Genomic DNA, 21,453 nt, shown 5'->3' with positions numbered 1-21,453 from the left:
TCTGGCTTTGTGGCTCATAGGTCTGTGTGAAGTGAGGAGTGGCTCATTTCCCATCTGTTCAGTTTCCACTTAGTCTTCCCCTAATTAAAAAGCAGAGCCAGAGGGAATTCAATCTGGTATTTGCCATGATGTATCTGTTTCTCCTTTCCCCCTCCCTTAACCCCATTTATATTTTCCTTTTGGAAAAGGGAGATGCTTGAGTTTCATTCTATATTTCCTTCCTACTCCACTATAGACTACTCTCCTAAGAAGGAGGTATTGTTACTGGGGACGGCAATGGGTCTCCCTTAGCTGAGTGCTGGACACAAGGACGCAGAGGAAAAGCCCTACACTGCTCTGTTTAGGCAGGTTCAATCAGCTTTGCTTCCAAGGAATTTGTGCATGGACGTTTACAGTATAACTGATCTTACTTTTTGTACAAATCATCACTGAAATTTATCTGTGTGTTCTGGCAAAAGTTGTCTGTATCACAAGAGTGTTTTACCATGTATTGCCTCACGAAACTGCATTCAACAGTAAGAGAAAGGTTACACAGTGTGTCCAATAGCACTCTGAACAACAGGGCAGTACAATTCAAGTAAATGCAGTTTTTTAGTCTGTCTTGTAGTAACACCAGAACTACTACCCATCAAACTGCATAACTTTCTTACTATTGTCAGCATTAAGATAAAGTTGATCGACTTAAAAACTTGCGCTAGATAGCCCCAGAATAAGTTAAACTTTTTTACTTATCTAGATAAATCTAAAGTCTAACTTAAAAGTGAAATTGGATGTTAACTGTGGTGTTACTGATATTTTTGTCTGGTATTTCTTAATAGTTATAGGTGGCTGTGCTTCAAAGTGGCTTAAGTGTCTTCTTGACCATTTTGTGTCTTAACTTACAAGATAAACATTTTCCAGTGAAGAATCTCTTTAATTCTAATATATGTACTATTAACTTACTAACTTGGCTCCACAAGATGCAAAATGCTTTGATTTTTCTCTGAACAGTCTAAGAGGTAAGTTAGCTTCACCTACATCAATATGGAAGGATATTAGTGGTTTTAAATGGCCATATTGTTACCTCTTTGAAGCCTGTAAAATCTTCCAGTTTGATCGTTTCAGTGAAGCTGTTTCTTGATCTTACTTGTTAATGATGATTTACCAGTGCAGGCCAATTCTTGTCATTCCTCTACTTAAAGAGTCATTGTTGTCATCACCAGGCAACAGCAGATGTATTATACTGAAGACTGATTTCTATCTGTAAACAAATCTAACTAGTATAGTTGAGAGGTAGGATATTTTGCATGGTACCTGGAAGCTTTACTTTAGAAGGAATTTTAACTTTTCTCTATTCACAGAAGTGACAGTTAACCATTACAAATAAAACTGTCCACATACAAAAGTCAGCCATGCATTTATCAGCACAAGAAACTGGCAATTACCAGTAATCTGCACAATATGATGCAATTAGATTTTTCTTTTCTGCTTTTTAAACCATACTAATTTAACAAACATAGGCAAGTCTCAAAAGAAAACACAGAAAATAGTAATATTAAGTGTCTTCCATGTTCCACATGCTTTCAAAGTTCAAAGTAACTACATTTTGTATCTTAAAAGCGCATTATATTGAGAGAGTTATCACAAGAGTGGAGATTTAGTAAAAATAGTGTCAAAGAGGTTGTTTAATAAGAGGCTGTTTTTTATTTAAACATGTTTAATGTTTAAACATCTGATCTTAATTTATTACTAGAGTCAGAATATTGTAGAGAGGGCACTTGGGTTACCTGTGCTTGTATGGAAAGATGCTGCTTAGCATAAAGTTGGTTGGTTTATTCTAACAAATTAATATGCATGTGGTAAAATGATAGCTGTGTGCTTTCTTAATTAATCTTGATATGGATAACTAATAATAAAATAGCCATCTACTAAAAAATAAATGCATCACCATTTATAACCCATTAAAGCATTAAGAAAAAGTAAAGTGCAGCTAAATAATTATCTACAGATGTATTATATTCTCTTGTTGGCAACATCTTTGGTATGATAGCTGTATTTGCAAATTAACTTGTCATTATAGTTAGCAATCAGGCAGAATTAATTTCCATTAGGAAAAAAGCTACTGCTGGAAACAACAAGAATCTGTAAAAAGTCAGTGACTTTTCTAGGTTTTTTTCTAGATGATTTAAAATATTACTTTATTAATTTCTATTTGAATCTGACTAGTTTTTGTATTTTTTTCCCGTCTAACCTGAATTGTAATGAAAGAACCGTGATAAACATACTAGTAGTTCATTCATTCTCATAGTGTAACAGCTGTCTACATGTTTTTTAAATACCCACAGGGATGGCGACTGAACCACTTTCCTGGGCAGCCTGTTCTAATGCTCCACAACCCTTTTGGTGAAGAAATATTTCCTAATACTTAATCTATACCTCCCCTGGTGCAACTTGAAGCCATTTCCTCTTATCCTCTTGCTTGTTACTTGGAAGTAGACACTGACCTCCACTTCACTACAACCTTTTTTCATGTAGTTGTAGAGAGCAATAAGGTCTCCCCTCAGCCTCCTTTTCTCCAGGCTGAACAGCTCCATCTCCCTCAGCTGCTCCTCATCAGATTTGTGCTCCAGACCCTTCACCAGCTTTTCTGCCCTTCTCTGAACACGCTCCAGCACCTCAATGTCCTTCTTGTAGTGAGGGGCCCAAAACTCAACACAGGATTCGAGGTGCAGCCTCAGCAGTGCAGAGTACAGAGGGACAATCACTGTCCTGGTCCTGCTAGCCCCACTGTTGCTGATACAGGCCAGGATGCCACTGGCCTTCTTGGCCCCTGGGCACTGCTGGCTCATGTTCAACTGCTGTTGACCAGCACCCCCAGGTGCTTTTCTGCTGGGCAGCTTTCCAGCCACTCTTCCCCCAGCCTGTAGCCCTGCAGGACAGGGCACTTGGCCTTGTTGAACCTCCTACTACTGGCCTCTTCCCATTGATCCAGCCTGTCCAGATCCCTCTGCAGAGCCTTCCTGCCCTCTTAGTAGATCAAACATTCCCATTGGTCTTGGTGTGTCTGCACACTGACTGAGAGTGCCCTTGATTCCCTCATCCCTGTCATTGATATAGATATTAAACAGTGCTGGCCCCAGCACTGATCCCTGGGGAGCACCCCCGGTGACCAGGTGCCAGCTGGATGTAACTCCATTCACCAACACTCTCTGGGCCCAGACACATGGAGAGTTTTCTACCCATTGAACAGAACACACCCGACCAAGCCATGTTTCTCCAGAAGCTGCTGTGAGAAACAATGTGAAAGGCTTTACTGAAGTCCAGGTAGACACATGCACAGCCCATCCTTGATACACTAAGCAGGTCACCTTGTCACAGAAGGAGATCAGGTTGGTCAAGCAGGACCTGCCTTTCACAAACCCAAGCTGGCTGGGCCTGATCCCCTGGTTGTCCTACACGTGCTGCTTAGGATGATCTGCTCTATAACCTTCCCTGGCACCGAGGTCAGGCTGACAGGCCTGTGGTTCCCTGGATCTTCCTTTCAACCTTTCTTGTGGACGGGCATCATGTTCTTTAACCTCCAGTTGACTGGGTCCTCCTTTATACCAGGTTCTCCCAGGTCTGAATTCCACTCATATCTGAAAATCTCTTGATGAAGGATGTTAAAATAAACCTTAAGAGTATTTGAAATTTTGAGTTCAAGTCCTCTTTCACATTTTCCTTTTCCTCCTCCTTCAGAGGTTCGGTGGCAGACTAGCAAGCACACTCTTTTGCAGCTTTTTATAGGAAAACAACTTAGGTCTCCTGCCAGGTTAATTGCTTTCAAGGTTTATACCATATGGGTTACAGTTTGAATACTAGGGTTCTATGGAAAAAAATACATTCAGAAAACTGTGGCTACTGCTTTATTGCAATAGTTAACCTCAGAATAATGCACCCTTTTCTGCTGGGAACAGTAACAAGTAATTACTCAGTAGCCTTTATTATTACTAACTGAATTATAGCCTAATAACTTAGCAGTCGTTTAATTCACCACATACATTAATGGTTACCCATGTGTTTGCTTTTTTCATAATTAAAAATAATTCTTATGTTAGATCATATTTTTGATTTGTGATGAAGGCAACTGAATTTGCACTTTTTTTTGGTTTTGAGCTTTTGTTATCAGTTCTTCATCTTGAACTACTAAATACAGGCCTGGAAACAAAACCAAGGTCTGAGTGTAGAACAGAAAGAGTTTCTACAGAGTATGGCTTCTAACAACAACTCTATTCATGCTTCAATTTGAAAATTAATGGAGTACTGGTATCAAGTATAGCATTAAGAAAATTTAATTATTTTTATAATACTTGGTCCCTTGAATAGACTTCAGTGGTGGAGTGGTGGGAAATTAATTTGAATACAAAAAATCTGAAAACAGCTAAGGAAAACTGCCATGATACTTAAATTCTCTTCTCTACTATCTTCAATAATGTGTGAAGTGATGGTGTATCAGGACTCAGTCTGTTTAAATTGTCTGTCCAAAAGCCAGTGCAGAGAAGGAACTGCAATGTCTGCAATGGTTGTCCCTAAAGCTCTGTTCTGGTTAGTCTAGAAAAAATTGTTGATTTATAAAGCACCCATGCCCTTTCTCTTGCTAGTGAATAGAGAGGATAATGGAGAAAGGTGTCACTTTTTATCATAGACATTAGTAATTATTCTAGTTCATTATACAAGCCTAGAAGTATAGATGAAGATGATTTATTTCTCTTACATGTAATTAAGGTTTTCATTCTAATAAGCCCTTGTAGAACTGTGTGCTTTTAGGTGATTTAGTGTTATTCCTACTACTCCTGAGTATTTCACTTGAACTAAGTAACCTGGTGGGAAAATGGTTTTATTTCATATAAAATTGATTTTGGAAAGCACCCCACAATTGGGATAAATTTAGCTGTGCTGAGGGCCAGTTGAAGTCAATGAATCTCCAAAATATGGAGACATAATTGTATGTGTTCAAATGCCATCTTAAATTGGGACTGTAGGTGCCTTCATCTCTTGGTTGAGGTTACTAATTTATAGTAATTACTGACCTTCTATCACAGGGGTTAATCTGTATGTCCAGCTCCTGCTTAAGTCCATAGAGCTTGTGAACAGGTTTAACAATGGTTAAAACTTCCAAATAAGACATAGGTTCTACAAAAAGAAAGTTTTGTGGGTTTGGTACCTGATTGTGGTAGATGGAGCATATTGGTAATTACTACCTGAAAGCATCATCATTCTTCCAGTGTAAATCTGTTTTGTGACTTAGTTCAGGGTGCCTTATTAAACCACACAAACATCTCATTCTATAGCTTTTGGAGCTGAACCTTTGCTGTTCAGGAACCTGCAACGTTTACATTTATATATAAAATTTTATTAAAACTTCTTGTGAAAATAAAAAGGCTTTTCACCTAACAGGGAGAACGTTATGCTGTGTGACTGTGAAAAGGGAGGGGGTGTATTTCAATTTATGAAGAGCTATTTGTGCAGTGTGGTACAATGAGGGACAATAGCAGGAGCTGGGGTATTCTGCTACCAAGTAGGGATATACCAGATGGTTACTGCAAGTTTGTTTCATAAACATAGAAGTGTTCCAGCAGTCTGTAATTAACTTGTTTAACCTTTTCAGTGTATGTCCATATTTATGGAAGTACACAAGGGGTGTAAGAACATCCTTGTTTTCTCATGGCTATGTTGCTGCTGTTACTACTTATTAAAACAAAAAAAAAAAATAATTGTGTAATTCAAGTATATAACAATTGACATAAGTTTTTACTGGTAAAGAAAGATGTTTCCAGCCAAAAGCAAGTTGTTATACTTTGTTTAGTTTTGTTGTTTTTATAAATATAAAAAAATCTACTCTGAATACTTCTTATTCTCTGAAAAAAAGCAGAGGGCTTCTCTTGCTACTGTTGAAGCACAGGTAATCTCAAAATTCAGTCTAAAAATGGTCCCTGACCTCTAGCAGTTTCTCTTCTAACTGCTATACAATCATTGACTAATCTTCCCTTCTTGAGACTGTGTGGAGGTAGCTCTATTTTACAAAAGGAGGTACTGTACAGTATTATTATTTGCTTAACTCTGGATATGAAATCATTGGAATAGCTCTGGTACTAGAACTCAGAAATTTACCTGTGATATTGTTTATGTACCAGATGACACTGTCTCAAGAGCACATCCTCCTAGTTTTAAAGTGATACTGTAACTATGGATGACTCCTCTATTTATAATTATTGTGGTGTATGGATGACTCCTCTATTTATAATTATTGTGGTGAAACACAGTTTTCTTTTTGGATTTTTCATTACTGTATGCTTTCTTCCCAAAAGCTGATATTGTATACATAACAAAGTGCAATAAATTCTCATCGAATGTTGAGGATGAGTTTTGAACCACTGATGGGCAATACCTTCCCCCCAGACATGCTTTTGTTCTTGGAATATTTTTGAAGTGTTTTCTCAAACAAAACTGTGAATAAGTGTTTTGCAGAATTCAGTTTGGTGCAGATGTATTGGAAAAGATTTTAAAATAAATGTAGATTGTTTATATTTGTTCTAATTAAAAGTTACACACTTTTGCCTGACTTGATGCTTTTTTTGTTTTAAATAATTGACAGAATTCATTGACAAGAAGTTCACCCCTTGCCAATGATTCCCAAGCACGCAGTGGTGCCCGCTTTCATACATCTTACGACAAAAGATATATCATCAAAACTATAACAAGTGAAGATGTTGCAGAAATGCACAACATACTGAAGAAATACCATCAGGTAATACATGAACTCTATCAGCGTGTGGGATCTCTTCTTATATATTATAATGCTAATCTTTTTTGTAGTCTTAAAAGTTTTAAATGAATAATTATGGGAAAAGAGTCACTTCAGACTTTTTCTCTTTTGCATTTATTGTATGTCTGCAATTCACAAGGCTGCACTTCTCTAAATATCTGTGCTAGCTTTATGTACAAAGTTATGTCTACATGATGCAGAGATACTAACTTGGAGGCCATAAGCTCCTTTGCCGTACTAGGAAGGTGGTTTTTCTTTTGGCTAGTGGAGTTCCAGGCTTGAAGCTACTTAATTCTGGACTTGCTTGGAGAGAGATGTCTGTGTACGTGTGTATGAATGGTGCAGGTGGCCTCTTTCTGATCTGATCACTGAATGTTCTGTGTGTCACTTAACAACAGATTTCAAAGAATTAAAGTTATATGAGAAATGAAAAATTGAATATCATTAATGTAAAATTCCTACTAATAAAAATATTGGTTTTCACAGTGTGAATTTTCATACACAACAGTAAAGTCAAAAGCGAACAGTGGAGGTCCCTCAAATCAACCTTGATAGCTGCCATAGTGTGCCAGTGTATAATTTGTGTGGATGGCATAGGGGGGAGCAGAACTTGGGAAATATGAGAACCCTTAATAAAATCAGTGCTAGCTTTCTTAGCCCTAGATCTGTTTGAATAAGTTCTAAAGCTGCAGAAGTCAGAAAAGCCTCTAAAAATCGCCTAAAATATGCTACCCAATAGGAGGGTGGGTTTGTCCTTCTTTCCATATTCCTTCTCTCTTCCCTAAGTTGGAATTTCAGGTAAAGACTTCAGGACATTAGGGGTTGGGCTTTTTTGTTGTTGATTAGGTGGTTTGTTTTTTGTTTTATAATGTTCTTGTTTGTTGCAGTTCTTTTAGTACTGCTACTTTTGTAAAACCGGTTTTAATTCTGAGGTGAGAGGGAGACGAGCATTCTTTCAGGGTGCTTGGGATTGAAGGTGTTGCCAGCCATCTTTATGCGTCTCAAAGGGAGATCTCTGAATGCCCTTCAAGTCCAGAGTAGCTTGGGAAACCTTCAGGAAGTTAGATATGAGCTCTTTTTCTCTCTCTGCTTGTTGTCCTTCTGTTTAAATAACATGTAGGACCACCATGTGTTTGTTTTAATGTGAATAAATATCACTGTCACAAATACTTCTGAGAAATCTGTTAATCACAGTTTTGCCAAAGAGAAATTTTAAACCATTACCTAATTGTAATTTGGGGGTTATTTTTTATGACTTTTCAAAGTTACAATTTTAGCTTTGCTCTGAAAGGGTTTGATCTGTGAGGCAGGCAGCAGAATTAAAGTTTTAGTCCGTTTCATATTTGGCATTAGAAGCTAGTAATAACGATCCAGATTTTGAGACTTAATCCAGCTGAAAAGTCATTTTGCTTTTCAAAACAGTAATCTTCTTTCAAGAGTGTGAATGAAGACAGTGCTAAGATGAATGAACTTAATAATTTGGAATCTTTTTTCATTAATGCTTTCCAACGTCAGGGTTCATAATAGGCTAGGTTACAAGGAATAATGATCTGAAAGTTATCGCTACCAGGCATCTAATTTCACTTTATTCTAGAAAAACATTAATATAAAAAAACTCTCATTGGTGCCTCTAAAAGATTCATAAACATACAATTTGTATTTCTTTTTGTCTCAGAACTTGAAAGCACTTTACAAAACTATAAATGCAGAAGCACTCAAGTACAGAGACAGTTTAATAATTGGACTTTTCAATGAAATTAACTAATTTCAGTATCTTTAGCAATGTACTGAATAAAATCTAAATTAAATCCCACTAGCTCTGATGACGGCTGATACAATGTCCTCTGCTTTGCTGCTGAAAGGTGAATGCTTGGGATCAGTATGTACAGCAGTTTGTCCTGCCGTTTCTCTAGATGTTTTTCAGACAAGTGAAGCTTGTCTTCGCCTGCTTTTCAAAGTCTAGAGAACCCAATGCTCTGGTGGAAAGGTATTAATAATTCCCTTGACCAGGTCATCCCACACAGACTAACCTTAGATTACCTTTCTAGTCGGAAACGGTGCAATGCCAGATACCATCCACTGGCACTTGAGCTCATTAATGGTCCCTACTGTGGTTTTGCTTCGGGCCAGCTTGCTGTCTCCTGAATAATTCTGGGCAAGGATAAAGGTGTCAATTTAGATGAGTTAATATTACGAGTTGAAATATGGGCATCCTTTTTTAGAGGAGAGCTTAATAACTTATGTGTGAGTTGTTCCATTCCAACTAGAACTGAGGCCAGAAGACAATCCAAGACCTGTCTAATTCACTTGTGTGGATGTAACTTTATGGTTCTGTAAGGTGGCATAGTTGCAGTAGTACAAGACATTTCACATGTTGTACTGGTACTCCTATAGAAGTCTTTGTCAATAAAACAAGTTCTCTTGAGTTCACATTTGTTTTGGCAGACTCTCTTCTACTAGTAGAGGAAATGTCAAGTTCCCTCTACTGAATTACATACCTTACTGTCCAGTATCTTTTTTAATTGTTAATAATTACACACTAAATTACCAAATACGGGAATTTTAGGGACAAGTGTGCTTGTTAGCTTTTCTCCAATTTCAGTTCACTGTTTGCCAGCAGGACTCACCAGATATGTGAGAATTCCTGGCCAAGCTGTGCTTGATAGCCCAGATGTGATTGGGACTAGTTTGGGACTTGTAGTGGCATACCCTTGCATCATACCCTCTGCCAGTCTGCTCTGAGAACAGAGCTGAATTTGAAAAGGTTCAGCCTTCCAAGAAAGGGAGTGTGCAGACATGTTCAGACCCGATTACATAGTACAGGGCTCATCCTGGGAAGAATAACCTTTCTCAGGTGCTTGAAGGCTAGGGAGGTGACTCATGTGAATTTTAGAAGACTGTTTCTCCCTCGTTAGAGATCAAGTAGCCCCAAAGGAACTGAAGTTAGATCATCTGCCCATTAGGAACAGTGTTTTGTAAACTTTCAGTACCTTGCACCCTCTTTCACCTGCCCAAGGAGGCAGTAATTATCTTCCATTACTAATGACATGAATATGAGTGAAATTCATACCATTTATGACAGAGCATCTCTTCCAGGTTTTGTTTTTTCATCTCTACAAATTCATTCCAGGTTTCTTCCCCAGGTTGAAACTCTGAATGAGTTTCATTTAAACCATAATATTTACTCAACTGTTTCCTTATTAAGACTAACAGCTCCAAACTGATAAAATCATTCTGGACCTTGGAAGTACCTCTATCCTTGCTTAGGGACCAAACAAGCCTTATCAAGTGTTTTCCAAGACTGTTTGAACTGCTTAACAATAAACACCAGAGGACACCTATCTTGAAACAGAGAATACTGGGACAAGTCATAAGTGTGAGAGACTGAATATGACCTTCATTTACCAAAACAGTTTTCATCTCCTTACACCTTTTTTAACTGCAAAAGTACCAATGAGGCATCTGGAGCTTGTGTGGTCAGCAGAGAAATGTAACATGACAGCTTTTCCCATGAACCTCCAAAATCTAATTCCAAGTACCAGTGATTTTTTGGGAAGTCCCCGAAGGGTTAGAAAGAGAGATGTAGACTGGCACTGGAAAGTCAGAATAAAGGTAATTTTATCAGTAACTGGAGATCATGGAGACGTATAGTTCACAAACCCATCCAGTTCTTCTAGTCCTTTCTCTCTCCATCTGTCAGAAGGTGCAATAACCTGTCTGTTCTTTGGAGCTGTGAGGAACCGAGGTTATAGTTACACAGTCTGTATACTCAGGTGTTTACAGAAGGAGCAGGAATAGTTCATAGCCTGTAAACACTTGTAAGCTTAAAAATTCCAAATCTAGACTGGTATTCTTAAATTATCGAAGATAATCTGATAAAAGATCAAATTCCAAGCCTAGGGCTACATGCTAGTAATGTGTAAATAACTAAAAGTGCACTGGGCTTGAAGGCATATCAGGAGAAGTTACTATAGCATCATCATGTAAGTATGTATATCGATTGTGAATTAAAACTGTTGAATTGTAAATAATAGTCCTGACAATTGTAAATTATACTTGCAATGCAAAATTATGAGTTGCATTCATTCATTTACCCTATCTGATGTGATGCCTTGTTTTTTAGTGGCAGTCAGGCCCACAACCTCAGACAGATGGTGAACACTTCAGTCTAAACACTGATGCTTTCTGTCAACTCATCAGATGAGTCTGACACTTTTAGTACTGAGTAGAAACACTAGAGATTATTATTTTCTTTCCCAAAGTTAAAAGAAGAAAAAAAAGAAAAAAAAAAACACCAGGCAAACGGGAAATAATGCCTTTCTCCGTATCTAAAGTTACAAAGCATCTAGTTTTTTATGACTAGACTATGAAGTCCATCATGCATGGGTCAGCCTTCTATCTGCATTTGAAAGACAAATGGCCTAGAGTGTGAACCAGCTAGATTTCAAAGTGTTATGATAAATACAAATATATATATATATATATATATATATATATATATATATATAACATGTTCGATTCTTCTGTGAATCTCTATGCTAGCCAGTTTCTATATACAGTAATATTTTCTGATACATAGTGTGAAATACTGCTTTTAGTCACATTTTAATGATAATTTGCAGTACGTTTGTATTATTGGTGTGTTATCAGTTATTAGTCTTACTATTCTTAGGTATTACTCAGCTGAACATCATTTACTTATGAAATGCAGCAGAACTATTGATATACTCAAATGGGTCAGACTTTCATATATTAGAAAAGCTGTTGCTGTGGCTCACAGATGTAGTTGGACCATTTAAAACTGTGAAAGTTAATCAAGCAATTTTATGTTAAATACTTAAATAGTATGTGAGAGCAAAATCAAATATTCATTGGAAATACCTCCAAATCTAGTGCAGTTTTGTTTTAAACCTAGGCTCCTGACTCCAAGAGCATGGACCAGAAAAAGGGAATTAAACTTACTGCTCCCTTTGTCATTGTTAAGGGAGAGTTCAGCAAAGTCATCTATGATAAGTGCATTGCCAGGATTTCACCCTCTGTTTAAAAATGGGTAATAGCCCGCTACCTCCTAAAGGAAAACTTTTTGTTCCAGCATATATTCAAGCTATGTTTATATATTTCTTTTGGGTATGTTGTCCTTTGCAAAAAGTTTAATTTATATAAAATACAGAATGTACTATTGTAGATATTACTATATATGTAGATGTTTTCTAAACTACAAATATGATTTTCAAGGGCAGAAATCAATGACAGTTAAGTAAAATTCTGAAGGCAGCTGTTATGGTATCTGAAATGTCAGAATCAAGACACGCTGCCCTTTCCAGTGACTTATAAACTTGTTTCAAATCTTAAATTGGTATAAAAGTGGATCCCTATGCTCTTTGAGAACAGATGATGGGCAGGATAAAAATTTTTAAAAATAAATGAAAGCAATTTGAGTGTCTCAGATAAACCAACACCTTTTCAACACCTTTTTTTTCTTTTTTCATTAAATTGGACTTCAAAAGGAATTTATTATTCCTCAGTGCTGACACTCAACTAACCAGTAAAGAAAAGAAATTGAGAAGCCATCTCAAAGCAGAGGAACAAGAGGAACAAAGGGGGAGCCTGGATGCCAGGTACCCACTAAAGCCACTCTCTTACTCCCCTCTGCAACTGGACAGAGGAGAGGAAATACAACTAAGGGTTCATGAGTTGAGATAAGGATTGGGAGAGATCACTCAGTGATTACCGTCACAGGCTCGAAGTGGGGATATTAATTAAATTAACAGAATCAGAGCAGGAGAATGAGAAGTAAAATCTTAAAAACACCTTCCCTCCACCCCTCCCTCCTTCCAGGTTCTACCTCCTCCCTAACAGTGGTTCAGGGAGATGTGGAATGGGGGTTACGGCCAGTTCAGCACAGGTTGTTTCTGCTGCTGCTCAGAGAGAGGAGTCCTTCCTCTGCTCCCATGAGGTCCCTCCCATGGGAGACAGTTCTCCACAAACTTCTCCAATGTGAGTCCATCCCACAGGCAGCAGTTCTCCATGAACTGCTGCAACATGGGTCACTCCTCTATAGAGTACAGTCCTTCAGGCACAGGCTGCTCCAGCGTGGGTCCCCACAGAGCCACAAGTCCTGCCAGTAAAGCCTGCTCCAGCATGGGCTCCTCTCTCCATGGGGCTGCAGGACCCTGCCAGGACACTGCTCCATCTTGGGCCTCCCACAGGGTCACATCCTCCTTCAGGCATCCACCTGCTCCAGTGTGGGTCTCTGCACCCCCATGGTGCTTCATGGGCTGAAGGGGCACAGTTGCCTCGCCATGGGCTGCACCAGGGGCTGCAGGGGAACCTCAGCTCCAGTACCTGGAACACCTCTTCCCCCTCCTTCTCCACTGACTTGGTGTCTGCAGAGTTGTTCACATGTTCTCATTCTGCCCTTCTCTGGCTGCAGTTTTCATCTGTCCAATAACTTTTTTTTTCCTTCTTCATTATGTTATCACAGAGGTGTTACTGTCATTCCTGACTGGCTTGGCCTTGGCCAGTGGTGGGTCCATCCTGGAGGTGGCTGGCATTGGCTCTGCTGGACATGGGGGAAGCTTCTGGCAGCTTCTCACAGAAGCCACCCCTATAGCCCCCCCACTACCAAAGGCTGACCACACAAACCCAATACAAGCGTACAAACCTTCCAGTATAAAGCTACTTGTGAGTGCAGGTACCTTTTAGGTTTTCTATAGGCAGTTGTCCCTGTTGACTGCACAGTTCTCTTCCCTACACAGGTAATTGTATGCAGGACTGACACCTATTGCACTGCCTGTTTGTCTCCCTGGCAACCAGCAGAAATAGTGAATAATGGTAAAGGAGAGAGACTGCACATTTACCGGAGGCAGCAAAGGGTGGAGTGATGGAGATGGTAAGAAAGGAAAGAATAGAATGAGCAAAAAAGGGGAATTAACAGCATAAAAGAGAAAACAAAAGCAGAAAAATATATGACCTTAGCTGCTGGGGAGGAAAAAAGATATGAAAGAAACAGGAAAGCAAATGAAAGGGGGGAAAATTTAGGCAATAAGGTAAAAAGGGGGGAAATTGCACCAAGAACAGGGTTAAGGGCTATACAGGAATCAAGAAATAGCATAAGGATGTTGTGTGGAAGGTAGGAGAAAAATTAAAATCATAAGTAGATAGAAAAACATTACTGCAGGCTAAAACCAATTTAGTCACAGAATTGGTGACAACATAGGCTGGAGAATATCCCAGAAAAGAAAGTGGGGACTGGGTGCCTAGGAATTTGCACTGAGATGTGCTGGCGCCAAGCTGGTAGGTTGCTAAAGCAGAGCTACATTTACATTTGTGTCATCCTCTCCCTCCCTGTCATTACTTGCACAGGTTATCAGCAGCTTCCGTCCTCCCAACCCCCGCATCCGTATGTATCACAAAAAGAAGGGAAAGGGTGGTAGGTACAAAGGCAAAGCAAGGCAGTATAATGTAATACTGTTTGAACAAAACTGGGCATGAAGAAGGATGTATGCCATGTAGTGGTGACCCTGACGTTCTGTATGTCCTAATGTAGTTGAAAAAAGCCTTTCAGCCAGTTCCTTGTGAGAATCAAGAGGCAGCACAGAACCCAGCCTCTGCCCTGTGCTAAGGTAACTGACCTGTAAAGCAGTTTTGATCTGAAAAAAATAGGAGAAGCAGAAAAAGTAGAGATGAGAATATATGCATTCTCATCCAAACAGTCTGCATTTCACCTGCATCCAATGGGCCAACTCTTTCTATAGGAGAGGTAACTCTGAAAATTGGAAACTCATTAGTGTGGTGGTTAAATGGAATTGCATAAGGCTGATATACAAAGGGACCACACAGACTGGAACTGTAACCTAAAAACATATCAAAAGTCTTCACTGGGAGATGTGAAATTTCATAGGTAAATATCTAGCAGAATGAACTTGGCCATACTGACTCTGTTGAGGCCTGGGTTTCACCAGCAGATCAGCAGATGTTTTCTGTGTATTTACTGTATTTTCTGTATGTAAACTATTGCTGCTGTGCACAGCACTTTTCAGAAGAGGTCAGTCCACACAGTGACTTGATTGTAGCAATACCAAGAATAATGTTCCTGGTAGCAAATCTGTAGCCTAGATAATCACATGTGGTGGTAATACTGAGATTACACTGCACTTAGAAGTAAAAGTCACACTGGCCCAAGTCTGAAACAACATGAAGTGTAAGGCCCTGTGTGAATCACAGGGCTTGTATATGAAAACCTGTATGTTTATTGCATAGTTCTTTAAATGAAATTACTTTCTTACATGGCTTACTAGAAGAAAGTTTTATATGACTTGAAAATCTTTAACTTTATGTTGTGTGCTGTAGAAAATTGTGAAAATAATATATAAAGGGGTAACAGAGAATGAGCATGGTATGTATTTCTAAATTAATATTTGCAAAACAGGACTAGCTGTGAGAAATAGGAATGTTGAGTTTTCACATAGATATAATTCAGGATTTAGTTTTCACTGATGTCAAGTCATTCCACAGACTGTCTCCAAGTGATGGAGGAGAAATAGCAGAAACAGAAAGTTTACCCTGTGTTTTTCCAAAAAGAGCCAAAAGTACTGTAACTTCCTTGCTGGTGAATGTTGTGCTATCTTTTAGTCATCCTGACACCTTACTAGCATTGCCATGGGGAAGTAGGAAGCTAATGAGACAGAAGAAATTCTGTTCTTATTAAGGAATCTCAAAACTGTATTTATACAAAATTTAATGAGAATATAGGAAGAATTTCTTACCAATTTTCAGCTTTAAGCATGAGTTTCCAGAGAGTTCAGAAAATTACTTATTTGAAACCTGTGCTGCACAGCTGATAAAATGTTGATATGCTGATGTTACTTTACCTTGTTAATGGTAATACTTAGTGTCCTTATGCTGTGCACAAAAGTTAAAATTGTCTGAAATAACAATGAAATGATAGGGTGTTTATTACAATGCTAGTTTTAGAAAGGATGGATTTTTTTACTGCATATAAGGAGTTGTAAATGTATTAGCTAAGTAGTACAGTTTTATTTAGGAAATCTGCTGGTAGAATTGTTTTAATGTTCTTCTTAGAAAAAGTTAACATACAGGAGTGAAGGTCTTTTCTTTCACTGAAATTTAGCAGTCCTGTTAAGAATGTAATGGCTTATTTTCTAGGCTCACTTTTTTTCCAGCTGTGAGTGGGAAACTTCAGGAAATCATTCCTAAAAAGCACCTTGAGGTGACTAAATTGCTACTTCCTTTATATCAAGATGGACAAATTGAAAATCTGCCAACCACAGTCACGAGTGCAAGTCCTGCTGGACTCCCACCCAAACAGATGACACGTTTTGCCTCCTCTGTGATGCAGATATGGGGGATTGATAGTTTCAAAGGTAGGAAGTTCTAGACCAATCTTGTAGATGCTGAAAGCAAGTGGCATTCCTCCCTCTTTCCTTTGCCTCCCTATCAGTATGAGAAATGCTGTCCTAAGGAAACACTGAAATAATTTTAGAGGCTTCTCTTTAGATTGCAATGGCACAAGTGTCCACAGTCAGCAGCAAATGGGAAACAACTGTGCGGTACCTGGTGTGCTTTGAGAAGGGTCTCTTAGAAGCCTGCAAGAATGTGGCCACATCCCTTTTTATCAAGGGAAGAGAAAGAAGAGCTCCTAATGTTCTGTGTTGCATGCTGGTAACACTGCCCTTTCAGAAGGGTTCGTTTGCACAATATTGAAATGAAACAACAGCATCAGCAAATGGCAAACCCTAACTTACAAATAGGACTTAAGCAACTCTCATTAATGGCCTTTTTGTCCTTGTTACATAGTACAGGGCAGTTTGGGAGGGGGTTGTATACTGCTAACAGAAGAATTTGTTTTATGGTATTATGGTGGGTATGTAGCTCATGTTATGTTAATGATGTTGCCATTTTACAGATTTTACACTCAGGATCAGAAAGGTTAAAATCGGAGAGATAGCAGTAGCTAGGGTTGAAAAGAGAGTTTAAGTGTCAAGACTCTGGCACTCACAGCTGAGAGGAAGGGCAGGGGGTTATTAGTCAAGGTGCCTAGCTGGCATTCCTTCACGTGGCACAAACTCTCTGTATGATTTCAGATAAAGACTCTGCATCTCATATCCCCATCTGGAAAATTGTTATTTAAATAATAGTTATTTATTTTAAGTATTTAAAGTCTGTAGTTAAAAGCCATAAGATTAGGAATGGCTGAACCCATTAAAGAATTGAGTAACCTGAAATTCTGTGACACTAAACTCTTGTTGGAACCTAGATTAATTTTTATCATCCTTGCAGAATGTAATCATTGTAGAGAAGTCTCTCAGTAAATGATTTTATAGGAACAACCCTCTACACTTTCTATAAAGCTTTAGAAAAGTATTTACATTTAGGATATATGCCAAGTACTTGGTGTTTATAACAAAATAATCATTGTAGTTTGACTAATAGATATTAGTACTTTAAACAGATTTTCTGTAAGCTCAGCATTAATAGTTCTCATTTCACTTTATGATTGGATCTCTAAGAGAAATGACTAATGGTCAAAATGAGTTGTGTATCCTGTAATGTGTTATAACTGCTTTGTGATGTTAGTAATAGCCCTGTGATTGAAAATCCTCCAATTTGAGAACTCCAGCTTAAAAATTCTGTATCTGTTAAACAGAAGTTTTCTCTTTGTGCACTGCTCACAACTGACATTGCTTTTGTGGCCTTTTACTGACAAACTTTTCATTTGCATTTTGGGGTGAACAGTCATATTTCCTTCCTAGGATTCTGATTTGTATTCACTGAGCCTCTGCAGGACCTTCACATGTTTTGCCCATTCCTTGGCAGTTTGAGCTTAAAAACGCTTCGTGGTGAAGTGTCACAACTGCATCATGACTACATGTTCTCTGCTTCAGGGCTTGAACCTCCACTAGAGCTCTGGGGCAGGCAGAAAGGAGCATCCCAAACTATTCCAGCAAGATTCAACGGGGCTCATGTGTCAAGAGCTGTCAGTCAAAATTGGGTTCAATTCACAGTCAACAATTTCTGTCTTTGTTGTTCATTCCTTTTGTTTCTTGGTGGACAGGATTGTTTTCAGAACTCTTAAATCCTTCTGTTTTTATTTTACCAATTAGAAAGGAAAGTCTGCCTGTGATATGTGCAGAATCCAATAGAAAGTTAGTGAGAGAAATTCTTTAAAGTTAGCAGAGGAACCCAAAATTGCAAAATCTCCAGGATTCCAAGAGCTTTGTTATGTCATTTTTTACCAAATACATTTGTTAAAAAATTCAAATGGCTTATTCAGTTAACTTGTTCTAAATTCTTCTAAAGTCTGTATTTCTAATAACCAGGTCACTTTGGCACAAAAGAAAGAGCAGCTTCAGTATTCAATGAATATTTAGAAGCTGTTCTGCTTTAAAAGCTGACTTTTGGGTAGATTTGATGTTTCCTATTTGGAGCTTGAACGTTTAAATTTTCTCCAAATTCCTCAGTTTGAGACTTGGTATTAACAGAAAGAGAAAAGCTGGTGAGTCCTTTTCTGGTGGTTTGCATCATTGTGGTTTAACTTTTCCTTGATTCCACAAAAAAAAAGTTGATATGTTTGAGTAGGGTTTTAGGATTAATACAGTATGGGCATTTTTATTCTGGGAATAAAAATTCATTCTTCAATACTTCCCATCCTCAGTGTGTCTCTGCTTTTTCTGCTTCCTCCAGTGGTCTTTCCAATAGAACAATTAGTTTTAAGGCAAGTGGTTGGAAAAAAAAAAAACAGGTTGCAGGTGCAGGTGGCAAATTTTTTTAAGGTTAATAGCCCATTTGTAGTGGAATATGGTGATCTTAAGGAAATATAATGATTCATAAATAAAAAAATACAGGGAACTTGCACTTCACTGCTCAGCTCTATTGACCCTGAAAGGCTACTGCCACACAGGAACTAGCAGAAAGTCAGTGATGATAAATAATACCCCTTGCTGTGACAACACCATAAATGTTCATTATAATAAACGAATGCTGAGAATGGAGGAACATACAAATTAAATATAATCTGAGACAACAGAGTACAGATTACAGCAGTGTGGTATTCAACATCAATACCAAAATGTTATCTGCTTAGATGTGCTTTTTGGACCAAAAAAGTTGAAAAGTCTGTCAAATGTAGTCTGCCCTTCCTGTGAGAAGGCAAGAGTTATAAGTTAAGCAGTTCAAGATTTTAATTTTTAAACACTGACCTAAAAGCAGGATAACCTCCGGATGAAGGGGTTTGTTGTGACATGATTTTTTTTGAAAGTTTGTCTCCACACAAATATGTATATTCAGCAAATAAATTTGTTATTTCTAGGAATTTTATACCTAAAGTGATATAAGTACATATTTATGTGTGTCAACTGTCATTTCTGGTTTTTCTTTTTTTTCTGCAGTTTATTGTGGAGTGTCATGGGAATACACTTCTTCCCCAGTTTTTGGGCATGTACCGGCTTACTGTTGATGGAGTTGAAGTATATATGGTTGTTACAAGAAATGTCTTCAGCCATCGTTTATCTGTTTATAGAAAATATGATTTAAAGGTGAGAAATAATTGCTGTTGAAATGACTGATAAAGTAGATGAAAATCTTGACTATAAATGTTAGGTTATTCTGATGCTTGAATATTGCTCAGAATTTTAATTATATTAAAATTGTGTTGTGTAAGAGTCAGCATTAAGTGGTTTAATTCTACACCTAGGTTTAGCAAAACTGAATGATGGTTTTATAGAAATTGTACAAATTTATTTGTTTTGTCCATTTTTAAATGCAGCAATTTAACCAGGTATGTTTGTTGAATGTTACTAATGGTTAAAGGTAAAACACTTCACACTAGTAATAATAATTCTGCTTCTTGTAGGTTTTTTTCAACATTATGGAAAGACAGCCACAGTTGATTCTGCAGAGGGCTTTTATAAAACAACTAAATATCATCATTTAAACCAATAAATGCTACTGACAAAGTACACCATGATTACAAAAGCTTCACAATTCATTCAATATGTTAAAAATAATTCAAGTGTAAAGGAGAAGGTTCTTATAAAAAACAAAATATCTGTTGCATTTATCATAAGATCTGGTTTGGGTTTTTTTCCAGAAGCTTTCTCTGCTCATTGTCATTTTGCCAATAGTTAATATACAGGGCTTACAATGAATGCCCAAAATGTAGTTTCTCTTTCTACCCAAGGGATTGTATTTTAATTTCCTCTCTAAAGTATCCCCTTAGAAACCTATTTCTTTCTAATACACTTAATTTCTTTGTGCTGAACCGCTAAGTGCATCTGCAAGCTTGTTTTAAAATGTTCATTTATCTTTCTGTATTAAGAGAATTGTCCTGTGATGTACTGCACTGTCCCTTCCTACTGTCAAGTCTCTACCTAGCAATTCATTAGGTAGTTGACTGAACTTGATTTATAAGAACTGATTTCTGAATTGTCAGCAATTTATTTTTTGATATTTAGTATTATTGGCAGTAGTTGTTACCAGGGAAAGTTTGGGGGTTTTTATTTGAGAGAACCGTATGTGTTCTAGAGCATCATAATGTCCAAATATATTTAAAATGAAACAGTACTTATATACAGTACATTCTTAACATTGGTGTCAACAGGTCATGCTGTTGTTTACCTCTGTGAATGCTTCTGTGCTGTATTCAGTTTTTCCAGCTGTAAGCATTGCTTTAACTTCTCATACAATTCAAATTTAACATCAATATCATATTATTCTTTGAAACAAATTCCTTCACTGAGCAGATTTATAGTGACAGTGCATATATTATAAATCACTTTTTATTTATATTGTTTGCTACAGCATCTGCAGTTGTAGATTCAGAGTCCTTTTTCATACATTAGTATTTTTGATAGCAGCTCAGAAGTCACTTATAGCACAATTCTCTACCTGTGTAGGTACTAAGAAAAAAAGACCACAGATCAGCATAGGATTTCAAAGGCATTTTCCTGGCCACAGAGGCATTTTGTTAAAATGACTTCAGTGTCATTTTTTTGCCAAATTTGATATTTGGCATTCTCCCTAGTTTTTACTATTGTGAATCTTTTTTTTTTTTTCCCTTCAGTTTAGTTGTCAGCTGATCTTTTTTCCGGCCTACTAGTCTGTTGGAGCACAGAATACAGTATAAAAGACGTCTCACCAGTTAACTAAAATGTCAGGCATTTGCCAGGCTTTATTATCAGTTAACAATATAAAGCTGGGCCATACATATAACTAAGAGATACTGTCCCATATATCTTTTCTCTCTATCCTTCATATGTTTTTTAAGTTTCTTTCTTAAAAAAAAGAAAAACATGGATGTGGTTGGGAATCCTCATGTTCTTTAAACTAGTAGGACTCCACTCCAGCACTTCTTTACACGATGCACGCCTTCCAACAAACAGCAGAGCTAATTTACCCAGCTTTCAATATCCAGTTGTCATGTTTGTAGCTACTATTTCTTGCAGTGCTATTATGTGGTAAACAAATGCTGGGTACTTAAAAGTATGGTCCTGCTTCAAGAAATTTTTAAGGAAATATATATGGTCATTTTTTTTTCATCTCCAACTTATTCAGGAAGCACCATATTGCCTACTGGTTTTAAGATAAAAAACAGATTAAAAAACAAATCCAAAATGTCTTTGGCAACCACTTTAAATCTTGCGAATCCA

The 21,453-nt window shown here is 37.7% G+C and overlaps 1 protein-coding gene across 4 annotated transcripts in view; it reads left to right on the top strand.

The window, feature by feature from the left end:
- The window catches only part of PIP4K2A (phosphatidylinositol-5-phosphate 4-kinase type 2 alpha), a 105,203-nt gene that overhangs the window by 64,474 nt on the left and 19,276 nt on the right, over window positions 1-21,453 (top strand). For all 4 annotated transcript variants that reach the window (XM_032696828.1, XM_032696837.1, XM_032696854.1 and 1 more), the window contains 2 exons: window positions 6,614-6,766; window positions 19,195-19,341. In XM_032696828.1, coding sequence (XP_032552719.1) covers window positions 6,614-6,766; window positions 19,195-19,341 — 300 coding nt within the window. The remainder of the gene's footprint in view (window positions 1-6,613; window positions 6,767-19,194; window positions 19,342-21,453) is intronic.

This window comes from Chiroxiphia lanceolata, chromosome 1, assembly GCF_009829145.1.
Source record: "Chiroxiphia lanceolata isolate bChiLan1 chromosome 1, bChiLan1.pri, whole genome shotgun sequence".
NCBI classification, from domain to species: Eukaryota; Metazoa; Chordata; class Aves; order Passeriformes; family Pipridae; genus Chiroxiphia; species Chiroxiphia lanceolata.
The sequence above is the reverse complement of the archived record's forward strand: the minus strand, read 5'-3'. Positions and strand labels throughout refer to the sequence as shown.